We start from the raw sequence: 24,723 nt of genomic DNA on the forward strand, positions 1-24,723 counted from the left end.
GTATATACGGTATATAAAAAAAAGGTTTTTGACTGGAATACCCCTTTAAAAAAAATTCCTGAGCTTTAAAAAGCTCTGTATCATATCTTTCCCCTTGCTCACATTGTGTGATCTCCTGGCAGGAGAAAGTGGGCGTTCCCAGCAGGCGTGACATCACTGAAGCCTGCAAAAGCTGTGCCTCGCCATGCCTCGCATGCACTTCCTGAGTTTGGTCTCCTGCCAGGACGGGAGGAGACAAAACTAACTGTTTGACCTGTGACAGAACAGAGCCACCTAGTGGCCGTTTTTTCAATCACATTAAAAACATATAAAGGTTGAGAATTTTAACAGCAAGTAAATAGCAAAGCGTCTTATAATTACATAACAAACAATATATTAAAACTTTAGTTTGGTGACAGGTATTCTTTAATTGTTTAACCCCTGTTAAACCCCAGCCCATTTTGGCCAATTAAAATATTTGTGTTTCCGTTTTATCTCCCTTGCCGTGCGACCAATTGTACTTTTTAATGCCACCTTTCATTTTACCACAAAATATATGGCAGAATGAAAACATTATAATTTGGGGGGGAGGGGGTTGTTTAATGCAGTGTAGCTGACCTGAAGAATACAGATATCTGAAGAATCAGTTTTACTACACGGTCAATTACATTAACCCCTTCCTGCTATAGAACATACGGGTACGTCCTAGGGAAGAGTGTCATCTATTTGGCCCCCTGCTGGAATTGTTCACCACAGGCCACGGTTAATAGCCTGCATCCAGCACGCTGGGAGTTGTAGTTTTCCAATAACTGTAGACACACTGGGGGAGATTTATCAAAACCTGTCCAGAGGAAGAGTGGTGCAGTTGCCCATAGCAACCAATCAGATTGCTTCTTTCATTTTCCACAGGCCTCTAAAGAGGCCTGTGGAAAATGAAAGAAGCAATCTGATTGGTTGCTATGGGCTACTACACCACTCTTCCTCTGCACAGGTTTTGATAAATCTCCCCCGCTGTTTGGAAAACACTGCATTAAGAATTGTTTTAGAAGACCACCAACTAGGTGACCATTTTATGTAAATTTAGGTGATCGCCTCAAACAGGTTTCACTGAAAACATGTTAACTGAAACACTTCCAGAATATCTAGCGCTATATAAATAAATTAAATAAATAAATAAATATTAATTCATTCACGATATTCACATCCTCCGGCCGAATGCCGACACGCTCTCTAACTTTTCACAAACCAGAACAATAAAGCTGCATAAAAAAAAAAAAAAAAAAAAAGATTTCCAGCGCCAGCTCATCGCCCCTAGACCACGCCCAGAAAACCAAGGAGATGGAAATCTAGGCTAGAGCGTCTACGTTCTTCCTTCCGCATTCTTGTTTCCTCACATCAACGTTCCCTTTCGCTATTGGCCGGAGTGAGCGCGACTTCCGGTGACGTCACGGCTAGAGAAGGAGCAACCCGTATAGTGCGACGTGTCTCAGTTAGCGGCAGTCGGGATACAGAGAAGACGTAGAGGGTCAGTCATCAGCCGGTGAGTATTGTAGACGGGCTGTCTGCGGCTTATGGAAGAATAGGAGCAGTGTAATAGATGTGTGTAGAGCTGAGGAGATACTAGTCCGAGTACATTGTACTGGATCTGAGTCATTTCCTCATAATATATAGGTGACACTGTCTGTTCGTTGAATGTCACCAACATACAATGTGGCGCTGTACAATGCACTCTCATTGGCTCCTATGGGCTAGTTCTGGCTGATAGGATGAAGATGGTCTGAGGTGCTGATCACCTGATCGCTGCAGATAGAGATGAGCGAATTTACAGTAAATTCGATTCGTCACGAACTTCTCGGCTCGGCAGTTGATGACTTTTCCTGCATAAATTAGTTCAGCCTTCAGGTGCTCCGGTGGGCTGGAAAAGGTGGATACATTCCTAGGAAAGAGTCTCCTAGGACTGTATCCACCTTTTCCAGCCCACCGGAGCACCTGAAAGCTGAACTAATTTATGCAGGAAAAGTCAACTGCCGAGCCGAGAAGTTCGTGACGAATCAAATTTACTGTAAGTTTGCTCATCTCTAGCTGCAGACCACCCTGCACTCTGTACTGATGCCTAGGAAGTGTCCGCAGCAGTGATCTGCCAGTCATTGGCTCTATAGGCAGGGACCAGGACCGACAGCAGGGAGTGCGGAGCAGCACTGGCAGGGACTCACACTAGGAGTATGGACTGTGCTGGTTTGTGTAGTACTATGTATACACTGTGATCCTAACCTTAGGGTTTATTCACACGTACAGCATCCTGCGCAGGATTTGAAGCTGCAGATTTGAAGCTGTGTTCAGTCACTTAATTAACATTGAAATCTGTGCATCAAATATGCACAGGACACTATAATTTAAGGTGACTGAGATCTGCCACAAAAGCTGGAACTGTGAATTTGAAATGCATGTGTAATCCGCAGCGGCAAATCTCACCAAAATCAACATGATGTGGTGTAGATTTGCCATTGCTGAAAATCTGCAGGATACATGAGGAATGTGCAGGTAGCCTAAGACCAGCCTGAGAATCCCTGTTCCATGTGTATGGCTCCTGCATTAAGCATAGCACAGTGACTCCTATTTGCTTAGTTTTTATTTAAGGGCATATTATGCCACATGAGCTTTGTGTTACATTTTGTTTTTCAAGTATACATGTTGTATTCTTCCAGACATCATGGACCAGGTAATGCAGTTTGTTGAGCCCAGCCGCCAGTTTGTGAAAGATTCCATCAGACTTGTCAAAAGATGTACTAAGCCAGACAGAAAAGGTAAGTGGTCCTCTCCCCTAATATGCATTACATAAAGGGAGCGTCCTTGAGATGTTGTCTCAGTCAGGTTTACGCATTGACTAATAGTAATAAAGGGGAAATGACCAACGTAATCCTTGGCATGGATCCCTTTCCAACCAGGATCACTGCTTTAGGAAAAGATTCCAGCTTGGGTACTTATAAATATTTGGGTAATGTATATTCTCATTGCATTTTTAGCCATGAGTAAGGTTGCCGGCTAAATGCTGGAGGATGTCATCCCGTCACCATATTGTCATGTCTTTAGATGACATTCAAAGTTAGTGGGGAGGATTTATCAAAACCTGTGTAGAGGAAAGGCGATGCAGTTACTCATAACATGTCAGATCACATTAATTATTCAGAGGCCACGGACGTATATTTACATCCGCAGCCAGCTTCCGTAATGTCAAAAGCGCTCATAAGCCAAGCGTGCTTCATATTTGCTGGGCCTCTGTTGCTATCGGCAACCAGGACCCGCGGCTAATACCAGACATAGCCGATCGGGCTGATGTCCAGTATAAACCCTTTAGACGCTACGATCAAAGTTGATCATGGCGTCTAAACCAGGAGAAATCACTGCGGGTTAGCTGAGCTGTTCGGGACCACCGCTGTGAAATCGTGAAACAGCTGAGAGGACAGCAGGAGGTACCTTACCGTGCTCCATGCAGTCCAATCGGCGTTTGATTGCTCAAAGACTGAGATCCAGGCTGGAGCAATCAAGCACAGATTACACTGATCAATGCTATACTATGGCATAGCATTGAACAGTGTATGTAATCAAAGTATTGCAAGTAATAGTCCCCTGTGGGGGCTATAAAAAAAGCGTAAAAATAGTAAAAAAATACATTTTTAAAAAGTGATTGTGATTTAACCCCTTCCTAAATAAGTTTGAATCACCCCCTTTTCCCATGTAAAAAAAAATAAACGTATGTGGTATCGCCGCATGTCTAAATGTCAATGTAAATGTTAATTAAACCACATGGTCAATGGCGTACACATAAAAAAAAAAATCCAAAGTCCAAAATGTATAAAAGCTATCAAAAATTGGGATCAAAACAATAATGATACTGATAAAAACTTCAGGTCACGGCGCAAAAAATGAGCCATCAAACATCCCTGTATATGGAAAAATAAAACAATTGAAGGGGTCAGAAGATGACAACTTTACAGGGTGCATGTAGTTATAATATAATTTAAGCAGTAAAATAAAATAAAACCTATATAAATAAAATGGACCTACAGAATAATAAGGTGTAATTTTTACCTAAGCGTGCACTGCGTAGAATCGGAAGCCCCAAAAGTTACAAAATGGTTTTTTCTCCCCCCCCCCCCCCCCCCATTTTGCCCCACAAATTGAAAATAAATGATTTTTATTTATGTATGTATTTTTTTTTATCTACAAAACTGAATAGATGGATGAGTTTTGTATTTTCATGCTCCATACTGTAGAACTATATCGTGGGAATTATGCATTTGTCACAATTTGGGGTACTTGTAGGGATGGCTATGGCACAAGTCAAAATTGGCTCTTTCCTTAACACCTCAAGGACACTGATTTTTCATTTTTGCACTTTTGTTTTTTTTTCCTCCTCTCCTTTTGTGGGGTGAAATTGAAGAGAATTCTGGGGCTTCTATGCAGTGCAGATAATGTGTAATTTAATCTTTATTCTGTAGGGCCATATGATTAGTGATACCAAATTTATATAGGTTTTATTTTACTACTTTTTTTTTTTTTTTTTAAAGGGTACCTCTCATCAAATAAACTTTTGATGTATTTTAGATTAATGAATGTTGAATAACTTTCCAATAGCATGTTAATGAAAAATATGCTTCTTTCTATTGTATTTTTCCCGATCAGTCCCATCAGCAAGCATTTCTGACTCATGCTGGAGTCCTAAACACTCAGAGCTGCCAGCCTGCTTTGTTCACAGCCAAACAGGCTGTGAACAAAGCAGGCTGGCAGCTCTGAGTGTTCTCCTTTGTGAACAAAGCAGACTGGCAGCTCGTAGTGTTTAGGACTCCAGCATGAGTCTGAAATGCTTGCTGCCAGGACTGGTAGGGAGACCCCTAGTGGTCATTTCTTCAAAGTGGAAAATTAAATAGAAAGAAGCATATTTTTTAATAACATGCAATTGTAAAGTTATTCTGCATACATGAATCTATAATATATCAAAAGTTTTTTTGATGAGAGGTACCCTTTAAGCAGATTACTATTAAAATTGTCCTCTTCTGACCTCTATTACACTTTTTTTTTTCTATTTATGGAGCTGTCAAGAGGCCTAATTTTGCACTGTGATCTGTAGTTCCTTTCAGTACCATTTTTGTTTGATGGGACTTTCTGATCATGTTTTAGTGTTTATTTTTTTTCTTGTATATGAAGTGACCAAAAATCAGCAATCGTTTACTTTGGTATGTTTTTACGTGTACGGCATTGACCGTGCAGTTTTATTAACGTTATATTTAATAGTTTGGACACTTCCGAATGCAGAAATACCGCATACTTTTTTTGTTTGTTTTCATTTAAATTATTTCTAGAAAAGGAGGGGGGGGGGGGTGATATAAACTTATCTAAACTTAGCTTATTAGAACTTACATTTCTTCACTTATATTTTTTGTTTACATTTTAATCACTATCTTTCTAATGCATACCCTGGACACTGCTCTGCCATAGCACAGCATCAGTCAGTGATATTGGTTCTCCATTACTACAGGCTGTTGAGGCTGCCTGAAGTATTGGAGAACTGATCAGACAAGATGAAGCGCATTAAGGGACCTCTACCTGTCCTCTCAGCTGATTGGGACCCCACAATATTGTGACACTTGGTTCTGATCAGCTCCTTGAGCTAACCTGCAAAGTGTTTTCCCAATTTAGATGCCTTTACACTGGCAACGAAAGGGTTAAAGCCAGGCATAGGCCCTGGATGCTGAAAGCAACCAGAAACCACTGGGTATGAAGGATGCTCAGCTTCAGAGTGCACCTCATACTACAGAAGAGGACTCAGGACTTATCATATGTAACAGGGTTAAGATGTCATCACAAAATAACCTGTTAAATGAATTTTTTGTTCTTCCATTTTAATGTATATTCTAGAACAATCCTAAAATGTTGCAGTTGCCATGATAAGCTGACACTCCCTGTTTTGTACAGATCTCTTTCCAGCAGTTTCCTTCTTATCACGGACTAAATTACAGTGAAAGGTGACAATAGTGTATTTGGAAGACAAGATCTTCACAATGCTCAGATCAGGCTCCAGCTTCCTGTGGAATGACCTTTGCACAGGCCACAGAGCATGCCTAGAACCCTCTCCCATAGAATTGAATAGGGTCAGCTCCAGACCACTGCTAATGTCCATGGGTCCTGCTGTAAAGTAAAGCCTATCTCTTAATACTATAATAAAGAGCTCAGGCAAGATGGCTGTTCCTATAATAATGTACAAAAGATGACAAAAAAATAGAAACAGATTATATATAAATACCATGTTTTAAATATAGGAGCATATTTCAGGCTTGTTGTCTGACAATTTTTGGCTCAGGAGTTCAACACTTTTCCAACCAATTTCTTTTCTTTCCAGAATTTCAGAAGATTGCGATGGCCACTGCGATTGGTTTTGCAATTATGGGATTTATCGGCTTCTTTGTCAAGCTAATCCATATTCCCATCAACAACATTATTGTGTAAGTTATGCTTTTTCACCTTTTAGAAGTTGCATATATTATATAAAGTTACAGGACACCAGTAAAATGAATTTTTGTCAATGTGACTATTGATGGTATCATAAATGTGTGATTGGTGAAGGTCTTTAATCTGTGCTACCCTCTGACCCTGGAAACAGGCGTGCCTGGTCCCATAGTTATAACACCGCATAGACCATGTATGTGTTCATTTCTACAAAGTGCTGTCCAGCTTCCCCTGCATTCAAGTCTTAACTGAGTGTTGCCTTAATCCCATGTCCACCATCCAGAACACAGATAACCTGCCGCACAAACGAGTGGATCCAGAAGAAGCAGTTTAAAAAAATCTTACTTCTGCTGAATTGTCCATGCATACACAGACATGTTTCTTGCTCCTAGGCACCCTTGATCATGGCTGTCATTATTAAGGGTGCCTAGGTGCCAGAAATATGTCAGTGTTCCAGCTACTTTGCAATCTTCTGTATGCATGGACAATTCAGTTAAAGGGGTACTCCGGTGGAAACATTTTTTGTTTTTTTCTTTAAGTCCACTGGTGCCAGAAAGTTAAACAGATTTGTAAACTACTTCTATTAAAAAATCGTAATCCTTCCAGCACTTATCAGCTGCTGTATAATACAGAGGAAGTTCTTTTCTTTTTGAATTTCCTTTCTGTCTGACCACAGTTCTCTTCTGACACCTCTGTCCATTTTAGGAACTGTCCAGAGCAGGAACAATTCCTCATAGCAAACCTCCCCTTCCCCCGGAAAGTTCCTAAAATGTACAGCGGTGTCAGCAGAGAGCACTGTGGTCAGACAGAAAGGAAAAAAAAAAAAAAAAAAAGAACTTCCTGTGGAGCATACAGCAGCTAAGTACTGGAAGCATTAATATTTTTAAATAGAAGTAATTTATGAATCTTATAACAAAAATATTTACCCAAAACCTCAAGGAAAGTGTATACATTTTTTTTAGAATTAATGGAACAGACCGTGCTTCAATTAACAGTTGTATTTATTAAAAATCACAATAATACCGTATATAATCGAGTATAAGCCGACCCCAATATAAGCCGAGGCCCCTAATTTCACCCCAAAATCCCAGGAAACGTTATTGACTCGAGTATAAGCCTAGGGTGGGAAATACATCATCCCCCCCCCCCTGTCATCATCATCACCGCCTGTCATCATCCCCTTGTCATCATCCCACGCCCCCCTTCATCATCCCCTTATCATCCCACACACCCCTTCATCATCCCCTTGTAATCATCCCCTTGTCATCATCCCACACCCCCCTTCATCATCCCCTTGTAATCATCCCCTTGTCATCATCCCACACCCCCCCTTCATCATCCTCTTGTCATCATCCCCCTGTCATCATCCCCTTGTCATCTCTCTGCCCTCAGTGGTCTTCAACCTGCGGACCTCCAGAGGTTTCAAAACTACAACTCCCAGCAAGCCCGGGCAGCCATCGGCTGTCTGGGCTTGCTGGGAGTTGTAGTTTTGAAACCTCTGGAGGTCCGCAGGTTGAAGACCACTGAGGGTGGAGAGTTCACTCGAGTATAAGCCGAGGGGGGTGTTTTCAGCATGAAAAATCGTGCTGAAAAACTCTGCTTATACTCAAGTATATACGGTAATAATAACAAGATCCCCTCACAGGGCCCTATGGGGGGATCTAACAATGTAATAAAAATTATCTAAAATAATTTCTGATGCCATTAATAGGTTATACTGTGCGTTCACTTAATAGATATCATATAGATATATCCGACAATAAATAATTCACTGTAGAATGATGAAAGGTAACAGTTAGTATATAGCAATGTTGCAGAGCTATTTTCCAATGAAGATGGATGGCAATTAATATAAAACAATGTTGCAATATTGTCCTGTAATAAGGGAGATATAGCAGAGTTGCGGTATCCTCTGAACAGATAATGTTATTAGTCCCAGCAGAGTATATGAAGAATAGATAAATGTCTATAGGCTGTTTGCGCTGATAGTTGTCTGCGCTGACTATGGTTATATGTTGCTACCATCACCACCGGCAACATTTAACTTCCATAACCATAGTCAGCGCTTGCCAGCACAGACAATATTAATTGCCATCCATCTTCATTGAAAAATAGCTCTGCAACATTGCTATATACTAACTGTTACCTTTCATCATTCTACAGTGAATTATTTATTGTCGGATATATCTATATGATATCTATTAAGTGAATGCACAATATAACCTATTAGTGGCATCAGAAATTATTTTAGATCATTTTTATTACATTGTTAGATCCCCCCCCCAATAGGGCCCTGTGAGGGGATCTTGTTATTATTATTATTTTATTATTATTGTGATTTTTAATAAATATAACTGTTAATTGAAGCGCGGTCTGTTCCATTAATTCAAAAAAGTGTATACACTTTCCTTGAGGTTTTGGGTAAATATTTTTGTTATAAAATTTCCCCTGCACCTAGGGTATAGGTGCTCACCCAAGTCAACCTCGGATTAGTGTATTAATTGTGAGCTGCACTTATTCATTTTTTTATTTTTTATTTTTCTTTAATTTACGAATCTTTTTAACTTTCTGGCACCAGTTGTTTAAGAAAAAAAAAAAATTCCACTGGAGTACCCTTTAAATGGGCACTGTCACCAACATTTTTTTTTTTTTATATATATAATATGTATATATGTATATGTTGTAGTACTTATGTATTACAACATATCTCTTATATAGTTTTATTTTTAATTTTTTTTATTAAAAGGGTTTTTAAAATCGGCCACTATGGGTCTCCCTCCTAGTGGCCGGCTGCAGCCTGGCATCACGTCACACTGGAATTCGGACCGATGCCGGCCAGGCAATCGGTCCTAATTCATTCAGCCTGCACTCTCTTCCTGCCTGTCAATCAGACATTGGCTGCTTAGATTCGCGTAAAGCTCATGTAAAGCGCATATTCGCATGTAAAGCGCACACTAGTTATCAGTGCCGCGCTGAGGCTCTAATAGAACTGTACATGCCGTTCATGGGGTAAGTCTGATCTGAAGTCTTATTTTACTTTTTCAAAATAGAAAATAATAAATATATTATATTACTTACAATAATAAACATTATAAGTTAGGGCACCTGCTGGGAAAGTCTGCTTCTGGGAGAGCACAACGCAGCAACACAAGAGCTGAAGATCACAACTTTGTAAGTTATAACTAAAAAAAAAAAAATATTTTTGCAGGCAGGGGGTTAGGGATAGATTACCAAAGATGGTGGGAGCTACTCTCTAAAAAATTATTTATATATATATATATACACACACATCCAATGATTCCACAGCTAACAGGAGTTTTTCCAAAAAAGAGGTGGTTTATTCCACTCCCAGTGTTACAAAAATAGTGCTACGTTTCAGCAGCCTCTTGCTGCCATTTTCAAGCATCTATATATATTTTTTTACTGTATCTGCATGATCAACTCAATGTTTGTGCTGCATTGTGTTCACTTCTGTAGGTTTCATAGACATATAAACTAAGCACATTCAACTTGTTTGCTGTGCCATTGGGTATATTGTTTAAACCATTGTTTCCCAATCGGGGTGCCTCCAGCTGTTGCAAAACTACAACTCCCAGCATGCCCAGACAGCCTTCGCTGGGAGTTGTCGTTTTGCAACAGCTGGAGGCACCCTGATTGGGAAACAATGGTTTAAAGACTGAGTAAGCATAAGGCAGGCAAAACCAACACATATTATAACACAAATTACTTTGATGAAACGTGTGACATCTTTCACTTAAAAATATCATCTTGACCAATAACTGCATTGCAGGACGGTATAATACTTGAGGTTTTGCTGCAGTGTAATCACCTGCATGGTACTGTTATGTGTAAATAAAGCTGAATTGCACCATACAATGATTACAAATCATTGTATGTACATAAATATAATGCCACTTTCACTAGATTGAATAGAGGGGATAGTCATTGAAAGCATGTGCATATTTTTTACCCAAGCAGGAAAAATAATAGTAGCAATTAAGTAAAAAATGTTTAAGGTTTTCTGTAAACAAATGTTAACAATGTTCCCATTTACCTGCAGTTGTATAGTTAATGGAAAAGAATTGCATGAAAAGCTATATTTATTTTAATACCAGAAAAATGACAGGTCAAGAATTATTTTAGAATTAGGAAATTGTCAGTCTTTTGCTGCGTATTTGCTGCTGCATATTTTCCTACCCATTGACTTCAATGGTAAAATAAAATATGCAGCAGCAAATATGCCAGGTGGGAACGTACCCATAAGGCTTTATTCAGATCACGTTTTCTGTCCTCTGTGTGTCAGCCTCCTGGCAAAGAGGTATGCTATATAAAAAAGGAAAACTCAAAGATGTCGCCTGATAGTGCCGTTACCTTTGGTGGGGTAATGAGGGGGGGGGGGGGGAAGTTGGAATGCTGCTCACCTTGTGGAGTTGTGCTTAGTTACAGGCACAACTCTGGGATGCGCTTTGATTATTGTGCGGCAAGGTTCCAGGGGCCGCTATCCATTGGCACTGCTGTCAGGCGTTCCTGATGCTGGGCAGGTGATGTGCGGCGAGCTTCCGTGGCTGTCGGCACCACTGGCGGGGGGTCTCGATGCTGGCAGGTGGATGGGAGCTGCTTCCTGTAAGCGCCGCTGGCAGGTGGTTGAGGTGCGGGTGCGGCGGGGTGCCGGGAGCTGCTGCTTTCCGGCACCACTGACCTCAGCTACCCGCCAAAATATGGAAAGTTTGGAGCCCCTACACTGTATACCCGCACTTTTCATTAAATAAATGGACCTGACGAAGAGAGGAATCCCCTCTAGTAACCCATTGTCTAGCATCTCCAGAACCTGTGTAACCATTTGTTGCCCATGTTACTATTGTAATTTGAAAAATAAGTTTACACAGCATCCTTGCCATTTGCTTTATCCCGCACAAAGGTCAGATTTTGGGTCTGTCACTCTCCACGGACACCCACCACCTACTCTCAGCCGACAATTGCATGCATGGAATAGCCGCTACAGAATGGAGAGGTCACGCGCATATGGGCCCCAATGATCAGATATTGCAAAAAAAAGTCCCAGTTTTTAAGTCTCACATGTAGTTGACTAATTCTTCTTTCTTTTCCTTTTCAGTGGCAGCTAGACCTCCCGGATGAAAGAACAGCGGCATGGATTTCTAAATATTGGCAAAGTGTTTTTGGACAAGTACTTTTTTTGTTTTATGTATATTTTTTATTTGGCCTAGTTATTGTAATTAAACACACTAAATTGCTAGTTTTTCTTTGTGTTCTGTTTATTGCACAGTAGGATGGAAACTTCCTTTTTTCCTCTCATACAGATAGTTTAGCTTTGTAATGTTACACATTATTTATTATTTTTAAAGTAAATCATTTATGTAATGGTCCCACTGTGAGGCTGGATTAAGAAAAGTCATGTGCTGGGCTCTACTGTAGAGTACCAGTGTATTTTATACTCATGCTAATATAGTGCTAGCTATTCTGCTTTATAGATGATCCCTGACTAAACCCTACTAAATGAAAAGCAGATGACGTAACATTTAGTGCCAGTACCAACAGAAAATATTTATAAAGGAGTATGCAGCCTCAAGTGTTCCTGGATGCTACACACATGTGGCCAACCTCCAATCCACCAGTAATGCTGTAGAGTAGAATCTGTGTTGGTGTTCCAGTTACTCAAAATATTTAAAAAAATGTATTCAGTGAGCAAAAAATGCCACTGTATAAGTAAGGAATTTTTAGTGAATATTAAACCCTCGATCAGGCCTTGATCGAGGGTTTAATAAACCCTTGACCACCCTTGACCACTTTAGCTCAGCCAGCATTAAACACAACCAGTCCTGCATACACCAAGCAGATATACAAAATAGTGTCACTGCAGATAGTGATTTACAGATATTTATTAGAAAATGTGGAGTTCCTAAATTTAAGGCTAAATACACACAAGCTTTGACCAACTAAAACAAGTCATAGCACCATTAAATAACAAATGTAGCCATGTCTGAGTTTTGTATTTATCACACATCTGAATAAGAAATATTTTATAAGGTAAATGAGCAGCAGTATTCGCATAGGTGGATCCGAATGCAATCCCCTGTTACCAAGCCTCAGCAAAAGAGTGAGCCCTGGGGTCTCCAGTGCAAAGGTATTTGTAGTTTTGCCACAGTAAACATACTGGTTCAGTTGCTTTTTTTTATTTTGGCATTTCCACCAGATATGAGATCTGGTGTCTAACACCTTCTGGTAGATTTTTTTTTTTTTTTAAATGAGGAGTTCTGTTTATCAGTATGTTTTTGGGTATAGTACCACAGTACAAACCCATGCATTGTCCCTTGCCAGACTTAAAAGGGTTGTCTCCTCTCCCCTGATTACCTCTGTGCTACTGTCTGCTCACCCTCCGGGGATATCTGGTGGACAGAGCTGGGGTCAGGCAGATCATCCGGTTCTGTGTCAGATTTCAAGCTAAAGCACTATAGTTGACTGTGATTGCACAAAAAAGAGCTTTGATACAGTTCACCAGTCTTCAGATAGCAGCTTCAGTGATCCACAGCTCCCGGTGTACACAATACACATGACTGTAGTGTGGTGAGATGCAGGACAGGAAGATACCGTATTTATCGGCGTATAACACACACTTTTAAAACTTCAAGGCAAAAAGTCTGCCTGCGTGTTATAAGCCGATAAATCTTTTTGTCACTGATTTGAAGTGGCCGCAGCAGCGTCTGCTTGTTAAGGATTAGCAGCCTGGCCGGGGCCACTTTAAATCAGTGACCAGCACGCGGCTCCCGCTTTGTGTTTTTTTTTTTACATTTTCCTTCCCTTTATTTCCTATTTATTTATGGGTGTAAATGTGGCACAGGGGCTGATAAAAGGGGAGGAATGATGTGGCACTGGAAGGGGGGGACCAAACTGAAGTTCAGGCAAAATCAAAGTTAGAGGGATGATATGGCATCTAGTCTGTCATTCATCTTATATGTATTATTATTATATTTTTTTTGTTACTTAAATTTCTCTATTAAAAAGGGGGTGCATGTTATACACCAGTGCGTGTTATACGCAGATAAATACGGTAGTTCCCAAAGGAGGAAAACTAGCACTTTTTAGAGAAGATTATATTATAATTAATTATAAGCTACAAATTTATACATAAAATTTTATTTATGGGACATTTTATTAAAACAGAAAAAGTTTTTTTTTTTGGCTTTTTTTTTTTTGTTAGCCCTAAAATTATTGGGGCAGTAATATATTAGTGTATATATAAGTCATAGATACTAGATTTATGTGGATAGAACATCTTGAGACTTGTTCTGATTGTCATTGGGCAATTGGCATCAGCCTTATGGGGTGTTTTTTTTTTGCCTTCCTCTGGATCAACACAGTAGGGTTTTAGGTTGAAGTAATGGATTTTTCTTTCAACCTTTACCGGACTTATTTAAAAAATAAAAAAACAGTTCAATAAATAAAAAAGCTTATAACCATGGGTATTTTTTTGGTTTGCACCATACATTTTATGGTAAAATGAAAGATGTCATTACAAAGTACAATTTGTCTAGTAAAACAAGCCCTCACATGGGTCTCTGGATGGAAACATTTAAATTAGGCTAGTTAGGCTTTAACATACCAGAATTTCTGCATGAATTTATAGCCAATACACTTTAATGAAATGAATGGGCATTTCATTTCTGTGGAATTTACTGCAGAAATTCTGCCGTGTGAACAATTTAAAAGGCAAGATGAAAAAAACGAAAATGCCAAAGTTTGCCTCAAGGGGTTAAACGTATTTGAGAAGGGCCTGGATGCCTTTTGAAAAATATGACTTAATTGTTCTATAATTGGAGTCTGGAATTTGTAACCCTAATATGAGGCATTGGATTCAGGGCTTTCTGCCTCTTAAGTTATACATGATCCATTATACTCCATTTTTAAAATGGCAGTTATGTACTTGGCCTCATGGGGTTAGAAGGGCTCAATTTACATTCACAATAAGGCACTATTTGGAGGCACTGCTGTATATTCGGTTTTATCTTCTCTTCCCCCATTATTTCTCATCAATCTTTCTGTGGTAACCATGTTTTTTTTCACCAAGAGAACTGTAACAAACGTAGCACTCACCCTTGTTGAGTCGAAGAAGCTTTATTGGAGAACAAGCATTAATGCGCAGTGATCCGCATCACAGGAAGAGAACAAACAAACAGCCCACTGCTTGCAGGGGGATGATATTCTATTCTCTTCCTGTGATGTGGATCGCTGCGCATTAATGCTTGTTCTCCAATAAAGCTTCTTAGACTCTACAAGGGTGAGTGCTACATTGGTTAGTTATCTCTTGGTGATATATCTACTTACTGCTGCAGTCCATATACGTTTGCACACCCCGGAGTTATTCAGTTTGTGGATCCTCCCCTAAATAACCAATCAACCTTAAAGACAACTCAAAAACGGACCATATATAAAAATAGGTTCTTTATTATGAAAATAATACAAAAAAAAATAAGTTAAAAGCAAGAGGCATGAATGCAGAAAAAGGTGGGGACTAGGGAAAGGAGGGGTATAGAATCAAATATGATGGCTATGTAGCACTAAGTCATAGCCAGCTATACAAAACAAAAATAATACAGTAGTCCCACACAGATGTATATGGCAGGACTAGGTAGAAATATAGATAAGTGCAATTGTGCCAAAAATGCAAAAGAAGTGCGCTGTGACAAATAAATACATATGAGTACATAGGAATGGTCTCCTAAACCAGTGTCAAGCACAATGAGAGATAGCAAAGAGCTGGGAACCAGAAGAAGAGGGCTAAGACTGGCTCGTAGAGATGAGCGAATTTACAGTAAACTCTATTTGTCACGAACTTCTCGGCTCGGCAGTTGATGACTTTTCCTGCATAAATTAGTTCAGCTTTCAGGTGCGCCGGTGGGCTGGAAAGGGTGGATACAGTCCTAGGGAAAGAGTCTCCAGCCCACCGGAGCACCTGAGAGCTGAACTCATTTATGCAGGATAAGTCATCAACTGCCGAGCCGAGAAGTTTGTGACAAATCGAATTTACTGTAAATTCGCTCATCTCTACTGGCTAGTAAACAAATATACCGAGACCCCACTAAACACCTCTGACGCATTTTCCCCTGGGGGCTGTGTCCTAGTTCAAGAGGTGCATAATACATTCAGTGCCGAGTGTGCTTTTATACTTTATTACTGCAACCAAAGTTTTTCCGCCACTTAAGTCTCTAAGAGCTGTATGGAACTAAATAAACCATTTCCTCCCATCCCACATTATGTAAGTAAACAATTAACCTCATACCAGACACTGCAAATGAGCACACAGACAAAAGAACCCCTGAGACAAACTGAGGGCAGCAAAAAAAATGAATATCTAAATACCATACACAGAGCACACAATGGGGAAATAACACTAATATTGTACACAGGTCCTGCTAGAATAATTGCTTTGACAAATGAGTAAAAGCAGAATTTGTAAAGTACACTGGTGCATTCATCTGATTATTTTTTAAACAATATTTAAGGTTTTTCAAATACAACACAGGCAAGAAAGTACAGACAAATCAAGGAGAAACAGTGGATATAAATCTTCATGTTAATTGAAGGCATAGTCCATAAAGTCCAGTCTGAATAATCAAGGATATAACAAAGTGGATAACCACCCGCAATACAAAAAAAAACAGTAAGTTCTAGCAAAAATAACCAGGGAATGCAGAAAGTCATGAAGCCCAAGGGACTAAATACTGAGGCATTTATGTGGAATTCAACTCCCAATCAGACAGTTACAGAGTTTGAAAGTGTGAAGCCACCAGGAGTTAAGAAGCGAACAGGACGACCAGATGTTAAAATAAGACCCATGTTATTTAAGACATCTTCAACAAAGCAGAATTATTCAGGCCATAATTAGATGTGATATCCGGAGTCTTATACCATCTTGAGATAAACTTATATCCATTTTCTTGAATTCTAAGACATCTGGAGGATCTATACAGGCAGGTAAAAAGTGTGTGGTTTTCAACTGAATTAAACGGGTTGGGCGGTATACCGGTTCATACCGCATACTGACATTTTTGTCCTGCACAATATGAATTTTAACCCATACCGCAATACCGGTTGGGCCCCTCCCCCTCGGGAATGAATTAATTAATTATCAGCCCAGTGCTGCACTGTCCCCACATTGGGGAACTAATCACAAGTCACCCACGAGCTCTGCCCCCCAATTATCAGCCCAGCGCTGTCCCCATCGGGGGGGGGGGGGGAAATACTCTCACATCACCCGCAAATGCTGCCCTCCTAGTCCTCCTGTTTGTTGTGGCCGCCAGCGCTGATAATCTATACCAGGGGGTCTAGAACCTGTGGCTGTCCGGGCATGCTGGGAGTTGTAGTTTTGCAACATATGGAGGTCCTCAGGTTGAAGACCACTGCTCTATACTGTGCAGTATCCCTATGCCCAGGCTGCAAAAAATAAACAAAATAAACTTTAACTCACCTCCCGTTGGTTCCGGTACCGGCCTCACCTGCTTCTTGGGGACTGGAACGTCAGCCTATCACCGGCCACAGCGATGTTTTGCCTCGGCCAGTGATAGGCTGTGCCCACTGTCATGTAAGAAGTCGCCCAGAGCTTCTTACATGACAGTGCGCTCAGCCTATCCCCGGCCAGGGCGGGACATCACTGCGGCCGGTGATAGGCTGTCCGACGTTCCTGTGCACAGCGCAAGGCTGACGTCGGAACATGCGTTAGTTTATTTTGTTTACCTTTTGCAGCCTGGGCATAGGGATACCGCACAGTATAGTGTGTCAGCGCCGGTGGCGGCAACGAACAGGAGGACAAGGAGGGCAGCGCTTGCAGGTGACGTGAGTATTTACCTTGATGGGGACAGCGCTGGGCTGATAATTAATTTGGGGGGGGATAGGGGAGGAGGAGGAGGAAATACTGTTCTATACCGTGGAACCGCCAAAAGTTACAAAAATACCGCGATACACACATTTGGTCATACCGCCCAGCCCTAGTTAGGCTCTTTTTTTTTTTGTCACTTTAACGGATGTCCTCGTGACAGGGAGCAATAGGCAACAGCTGGTCCCGGCGGCTCCCATTTACTATTATGGGGGGCCGCCTGGTCACGTTATTTTTTTACAGGAATAGCTGGAGAAAAAGATTCCCCGGGCTCCCCTGACGGCTGTCACAAGGCCGTGTTCTAATGGGATAGAACTACTATGGGTGTGGTGTACATAGAAAATGATCCTGGCCATAAAATTCTATCCTCTCTGTGCTGATTCTATGACTGGCATCAAAGGTGGATCTTGATCTCAGATAGAAATACATATTTCGTGAACAGTTTTAAGGACTGCTTTAAAGGGGTACTCCGCTGCTCAGCATTTGGAACAAATGCTAAATAGACTTGCATTGAGGGGGTGGGGCGTGACGTCATGATGGGGTAGGGCTATGAGCTCCCGACTCCTGGCTTCTGCGTTTGGAACAGTTTGATCCAAACACTGAGCAGCGGAGTACCCCTTTAAGCAGCATACGGAAGTGAAGATCCTCTAAGGTCTTAGAAAGAGTTCAGGTAAAATTTACAAGCAGAAAAACATTTGGCTGATGCAAAGCTATATTCCAGAGGGGATGCTTGTGTGTTTAGAGCATCAACAATCAGGCAAATTTCTTAATTTCTTTCAGTTCGGTCATAACTGAGGTAATTTGATTTGCACAGTTCTTTAAGAATACAATTTGCAAAGTTGACCTCACAAGAGGTTGAGGGGCCTTTATCCTCACTCTCCAGACCTGACACTCACAGATCTTCCTCATCACCACTCAGTTGATCCACTTGTGAGAGTTTAGGGTTTTTGGATGTGGAGTTGTGCTTTTTGAAAAATGTGTCCATGCCTCCCCAAGAAGCAGATCTTTTAGGATAGATATGAACCGTTTCCCAATTTTACCCATTATTTGAAAAAGGTTACAGTACGTAACAAGGTAAACTCGCAGGCAGAAGAAAAAGTCAATGAAAGGTACATGACCCGCAAGATATCAGATCCAGGTCGCAGAAAATATATGCAGTCAGGTGGCAGTCTTGGATCAGGTGGAGAACAGGCATGTAACAGAGAAGAAGAAAGTAAGGCATCATGCATCCAGAAAAATATTGGGCTATGGCCATAAATAGAGGTCCGAGGTTTATACAGAGGAAGGTCACTTTTTAACAGGAGTTGCTTGGTATCACCAAAATGTAAGCACTGGTATAGCTAGCTTACCAATTGAGTAGAAGCCTCCCTAAAGTAGCAGATGGCAAGAGCAAAGTCCAAAAGTTATCAGAAAGCAGCAGGTGCAGCTCTGAATGGAGGTGAAAGGTGGGAAATGTTCAGGTATCAGTATGAAGTTCATATACCGTGCTGGTCCAAGATTGTGCAAGCAATCCAGAGAGCTAGTCAAGATGGCACCGTCTGTCTCACAACAAATAGAGTGCATGCTGAGGGGTCAGTGGATCTCTGGTGTCGCCTGATGGGCAGATGGTGAACAGGACTACTGGTGTGTACACTGTGGAAAGCGGCAAGTGCAGAAATGCAGCAAAAATTAACCCCTTAAAATGTTCATCTTAATGAGAGGAGCAAAATGCTAACAGTATTTAACAGAATAGGGGGAAACACAGAGTGGATTTGGGCAGAGATAGCACTGAGGAGCACTCCAGTTGTAGTATTTTTTTTTTGCCATTCAGGCCAGGTACCCCATCTGATTTTTTTAGGATCACTAATATCAATGTTTGGGGGGGGGGGGGGGGGGGACCTGAGAAACACGGGTCTCACAGAAGGAGAATTATATTGGAAATTATACTGACATTCTCAGTTGTAAACATTGTCCCAAAAGTAAGCAAGGTTGACAGCATTATGTACAGGGGTCCTGGGAAAAAGTGTGGGAACTCAAGGGCTGGTCCTGCAGGACACCTGCTAATGGGTTCCCGAGCATTCCTGCAGGGCTTGAGCCCTGATAATGTACTTGTCCAGCATGTTACTAGGCCAGTCTAGTTATGGGTATTTCATTTCATTATCCAACCGGTCTGCAAAGTGCTTTGATAATCCTAAAGCCCAAGAGAATCTGTCATTTTATCAGCAGGACAGAACACAGTTTATCTGCAACACTAAAAACACTATCACTCACCTGCTACACAGGTTATCAAAGGCAAAGTATTAGCATTAACTATAGACATACAAACTGCTACTATTTTATCATTTGGCAAAAAAATAGTTCACATAAAGATAGGTAATAGCAGTGATAAGGATCCCACCATATACACCAGTGGATTTCTAGGATATGAGAGGATTAATGGAGGAGCTCATGGCCACCCTACACCACACCACTGGTTATCACTGGTCTTTTAATGGTGCGTTCTCACCTGGCATATATGCAGCGTATTTCACGCTGTGCAAAATCTGCAGCAGCAGCGGGAAATACGCTGCGTATCCCTCGCTCACCATACACACAAGGCTTTCCGGCGGCAGCCCTATGTGTTTCAGCCCTATGTGTGATGCCTGAAGAAATACGGGAAGACGTAAGAAACAGCTTTCGTGTGCAGACCACTTTCCCCTGCTAACTCCGTTGCTGCTCCCCGTCTCAGTATCTATGCATGCATGTGGAAAACTGACAAATAGTGAAATCTCCGGTAATGGTGAGTTGCCATTGTTTCATTTCTACGCTATTCATAAGATTTAATAAACTTGACTCCTTTATTCACAGGTCTTTTCAAGATGAAATGTGCCAGATGTATCTAATTGTCTCAGGCTAATTAACAAATCTGGTAAATCTGTAGATTGGTTTAAGTTTAGACAAACTAGGTTTGTATTGGGCTATTTTCTGTGCCGTGTGGCTACTACTAAGATTCTCCTCCCTCTTCTGTTGATTAAAAGCAAAAAAAATCCATTGTCTTCTCTTTGTGACCAATGTTCTGCAAGAGAACTCAATTATAATGTTAGAGACCTAAAAGGACTGTAATGGCAATATGGGAATTAACCCCTTCACGCATTGTCATCTACATGTATGTGATGATGTGAAGAAATTATGCAGAGGGCTCAGGACTTAACACCCCCCCCCCCCCCAGCAGCCCCCACTGGCCACTGAGAATAGCTGACATTGCTGCTATTGACCCTTAAGAGGCTCCTGGGACACGATTGGGGGCAGGAGATCCGTTACCATGGCAGTCAGAGGACTTACCTTGCCTTCCGTCAATCATCTTCTATCTGATATCAATTGGATTCTGCTTGGGATTTCTTTAGAGCTAAAAATCTGTATTGTGCATGGACTCCTATAGTTAGATAGATCTTTGTAAATAGGATGTTGGAGAAACACACATGCATGCAGGTCTAAGGCACAGGATAGGCTGCAGACTGTGCCCATACAGCAGCATTTATGTCACAAGCAGTATGCAAATTTTAACCCATTGCAGGGAAAGGCACAGACGACTAGTTGGTAGTAAGTGTACATAATCTACAGGAAACAGAAAGAGGCCTGTAGAATAGTATGTGACATAAGCAAAACATGCAGACAGTTCATAGTACGTTTTGGCATTGTTACCACGTCTATGGTCTAGGCATATTCTGCCTGACATTCTATTTTTCCAAACCCTACTATAGACAGAAGTGAAATCAAAAGGCGAGAATTCAGATGGGAAACTATAGTTTTCACTTAAAAAACTGGGGAAAAGCCATAAAAAACAAGAATAAAAGACATAAAACAGAAAGGTATAATGAAAAATTAAAGAATTTATTTTGCATACATTCCATTCCAAATGATCACTATTATAAAACATGGCTTAGGCACTTTATAGAAAAATTGTGTTACTGAAAAAGTAAAAAGAAAACATACAATGATGAGTAAAAGTTGTGCACAGTATTACACATGTTCCCACATATCTTGAATACAGTAAAAAAAAAAAAAAAAAAAAAAAAAAGTATATTGTATGATGGAACTTTGGTATAGATGCATCTTTAATTTGACAGGTGGTGTTTTTTATTTTATTTATGTTGTGTTAACGAAATATATAAATTACCTATTAAACCCATGCCATTAAGAATAACTGCAAGTGAATTCCATACCTGTCTGATGTTCTGAGACAAGATATAGACAGACAGATGGATAGGTTGTTAGAGCTTTAAACTAATAAAGTTTGGCCCTTATACGGTTTCTTTTTCTTAAGGACTTTGACAGCTGTATTTGACCTTCTTCACCTACAGTGTTATTCTTAGATGTGATCCTGTTGAGACGTTCAGTACTTGTCTTCAATCATCATTTGTTGTCTTTAAGCCCATGGTCCATATCAGAGGACTGTCTGTTTCCACTGTGACAATGCCAGTGCCATCATAAGTGTTTGATGTGCTGACCAAAGTCCCAAACTTCAACACTCCAGCAGCTGAAAAGTAAGAAATAAGATTGTAACTTTTGGCTTCTCTGAACTTTTAGTGAAGAAAAAAGGTTTTATTCTCTCTACAGAAAACTATTAAATTATCTAACACTTGAAGGGGTACTCCGGCCCTAAAACACCTTATCACCTATCCAAAGGATAGGAGATAAGATGTATGATCGTGGGGGTCCCCCGCAATCTGTCATTGCGCACCCACCTTTGTGAGCTCTCCGCAGCATTGGAGGCTCCAAGTGTGTAATGCGACGACCACGGGGCTGGAGTATCGTGACCACGGACAGAAACCTTTACAATAAAAAAGAGACTGGATTTCCCTTAAATATATTTTATATTTATTTCCATCATATGATGTCACACACTGTATGGTATATACACACCCAAATAACTCAAGGTTAATAAAGAAGTTCTATACTTTTATTATGATAACCATCACATACAAAACAGACATTTAAAAACAATTAAAAGTGTCCTAGACAAGGGACACCACAAGCAAAAGGAGGGCAGACGCTCTCCCTCCTGGAGCACTGTAGATGTTACAATATACAGATCACAAATCCACAGTACATAGTATCAAAGTTGGCAAATAACACTGCCGTCAGGATGGCAAAACACATATGGCAACCCCGTATCTATAGTAAAAGTGTATAAATATCTAATAAGCAGTAATAAAGTGACCGGTGCCTAGGTGTATACGAACACAGTACACAAAGGTCCCATCCTAACACACCAGCAGACATGAATGTATGTCACAGCCAGTACATGGAAGTTCCCCTGAGGAAGTTGCCGTGAGCAACAGAACGCGTGGGGTCATGTTGAGCACAGGCTGATTCTTTCATGTACCACATTGTACTGGCTGTGACATAGATTAATGTCTGCTTGTGTGTTAGGATGGGACCTTTGTGTACTGTGTTCGTATACACCTAGGCACCGGTCACTTTATTACTGCTTATTAGATAGTTATACACTTTTACTATAGATACGGGGTTGCCATATGTGTTTTGCCATCCTCACAGCAGTGTTATTTGCCAACTTTGATACTATGTACTGTGGATTTGTGATCTGTATATTGTAACATCCACCGTGCTCCAGGAGGGAGAGCGTCTGCCCTCCTTTTGCTTGTGATGTACTTTGTCTAGGACACTTTTAATTGTTTTTAAATGTCTGTTTTGTATGTGATGGTTATCATAAAAGTATAGAATTTCTTTATTATCCTTGAGTTAATATTTGGGTGTGTATTTACCGTTTGTGGTGTTGTCTTAATTGGATATAGTATAGTATACATTCTGTTTGCACCCCAGCCTATTAATTATTTCAGCTGAGCCCCCTATATACATTAAATAGTAGTAAATGGTTGATTTAGCGGTTCTCAACAGCTGTCGTACAAACTTCTGTTTGGCTAACAGCTCTCTCCGACTTACCCCATACACATAAATATTCAGCTTGGCCAAAAGTTTATGTAGGGGTGGTAAGCCAATGGCAGCAGCTTATTTCTCCAAAAGCAAAAGGGTCATTGAGTTGCAACACTATAAGCCGATTCTCTTTCCTCTGACATCATCTGTTGAGGCCGTTAGTAGGCCTCCCCTTTACATCAGATAATCACCATTTTAAGCCCACTTTTCCCTAATATGCATAGGAGGACTGCAGCAGTTGCTTGAAGGATAAAGGGGGATATTTATCATTGTTGCTTTGGTAAGCAAGTTCTGAAGTAATTTTTACAGTAAGCAAAACTAAAAAGTCACAGCTGAGACTTTTGTGAGACTTTTTTGCAACTTTTCTAATTTTCTGACGTACGGGAGTTTTGTACTCCTGGTCAGACCGGGAGCAGACTTGCAACTTTTCGAAGGGATTTGCGACTTTTTTTTTTGCCTGTGTGAGTCTTTCGCACATCATAAATTCATGACTACTGCAAAGTGAAAACTGAAATTTGCTTAGGTAAGGCTGTTTGGAACTTTTTGCTTACACACAAAAGTAGCACAAAAAAGTGCTTAGACGCATGTGCGACTTTTTGTGTGTCCAATATATACAGTAGTAACCAAGTTATATCAATTCGTTGTGTGTATGAACAACACCCATACAACAGAGCTCCAGCCTCTCTGTTCAACAGTTCATAATTAGACACACGTGTATAGGGCACAATTCCAGGTGACACGCCGGCAACTAAGACTTAGGTGAGTGTACACATTAATGTTAGTGACTCACTGTTTAGTAGAAAGTTTCTTTCAGATTTATTCAAGTGTTTTCAGGTTATTCGTTTTCTCGCAGGACATCAGGTTAGCAGCAATACATCAAAGCAGCATAGGTGGAAACAAGCTCTGTGCTCCCATCAGTCATGGCCCAACGTTTCAGGGGCAAGCCCCCTTAGTCACTCACCTAAGTCTTAGTTGCCGGCATGTCAGCTGGAATTGTGCCCTATACACGTGTGTCTAATCACGACTTTTTGTGTGCCCAGAGTAAGCAAAAAAAATAAAAAGGCTCTAAATACCTTGATAAATGTCCCCCAAAGGGTTTAGAAAAAAATTCCTTCCAAAAACAATGTCCATAGGCTGTGTCAGCAGACCTTTTCTATTATCACAGATAAGTTGTGTAAGAAACCAAGCCATAAATGTAAGACAGATGCCAGACCCACCTCTCTTGAAAATAAAATGCTAAAAAAACAGCCAGTCTGTTTTATGCATTTTATGTAACACCCATAGATGTTTATAGGAATAGAGCAGTGAGTTATCTATGGGTGTTGTCTGCATCCTGGCCACTGTAAGCAGAATGGACAATGGTGGGTTGGGCGAGGGGCTCCTTATTCTCCAGATACAGTGGGGCAAAAAAGTTCAGCTATGAGAGACATTATGAGAAA

The 24,723-nt window shown here is 40.7% G+C and overlaps 3 protein-coding genes across 11 annotated transcripts in view; 1 reads left to right on the forward strand and 2 right to left on the reverse strand.

Moving 5' to 3' along the window:
* Window positions 1-1,290, reverse strand: part of LOC130273546 (epidermal growth factor receptor-like) — a 156,286-nt gene extending 154,996 nt beyond the window's left edge. Inside the window, exons 1-2 of one of the 2 annotated variants that reach the window (XM_056520543.1) lie at window positions 1,173-1,177; window positions 103-216 (exon numbers count right to left, since the gene is read on the reverse strand). In XM_056520543.1, coding sequence (XP_056376518.1) covers window positions 103-154 — 52 coding nt within the window. In that variant the 5' untranslated portion in view covers window positions 155-216; window positions 1,173-1,177. The other variant, XM_056520544.1, reaches the window with a different exon arrangement.
* Window positions 1,291-1,387: 97 nt separating this feature from the next.
* Window positions 1,388-11,740, forward strand: SEC61G (SEC61 translocon subunit gamma). The gene is made up of 4 exons (XM_056520545.1): window positions 1,388-1,519; window positions 2,685-2,783; window positions 6,377-6,479; window positions 11,597-11,740. The coding sequence occupies exons 2-4, from the start codon at window positions 2,690-2,692 to the stop codon at window positions 11,604-11,606; spliced, it is 207 nt and encodes a 68-aa protein (XP_056376520.1). The 5' UTR covers window positions 1,388-1,519; window positions 2,685-2,689; the 3' UTR covers window positions 11,607-11,740.
* A 9,488-nt stretch (window positions 11,741-21,228) lies between these two features.
* The window catches only part of TPK1 (thiamin pyrophosphokinase 1), a 528,320-nt gene continuing 524,825 nt past the window's right edge, over window positions 21,229-24,723 (reverse strand). For 7 of the 8 annotated variants that reach the window (XM_056520550.1, XM_056520546.1, XM_056520553.1 and 4 more), the window contains one exon: window positions 21,229-21,866. In XM_056520550.1, the coding sequence (XP_056376525.1) occupies window positions 21,736-21,866 (131 nt within the window). In that variant the 3' untranslated portion in view covers window positions 21,229-21,735. The remainder of the gene's footprint in view (window positions 21,867-24,723) is intronic. The other variant, XM_056520549.1, reaches the window with a different exon arrangement.

Source organism: Hyla sarda, chromosome 5 (assembly GCF_029499605.1).
Source record: "Hyla sarda isolate aHylSar1 chromosome 5, aHylSar1.hap1, whole genome shotgun sequence".
Lineage (NCBI taxonomy): Eukaryota > Metazoa > Chordata > Amphibia > Anura > Hylidae > Hyla > Hyla sarda.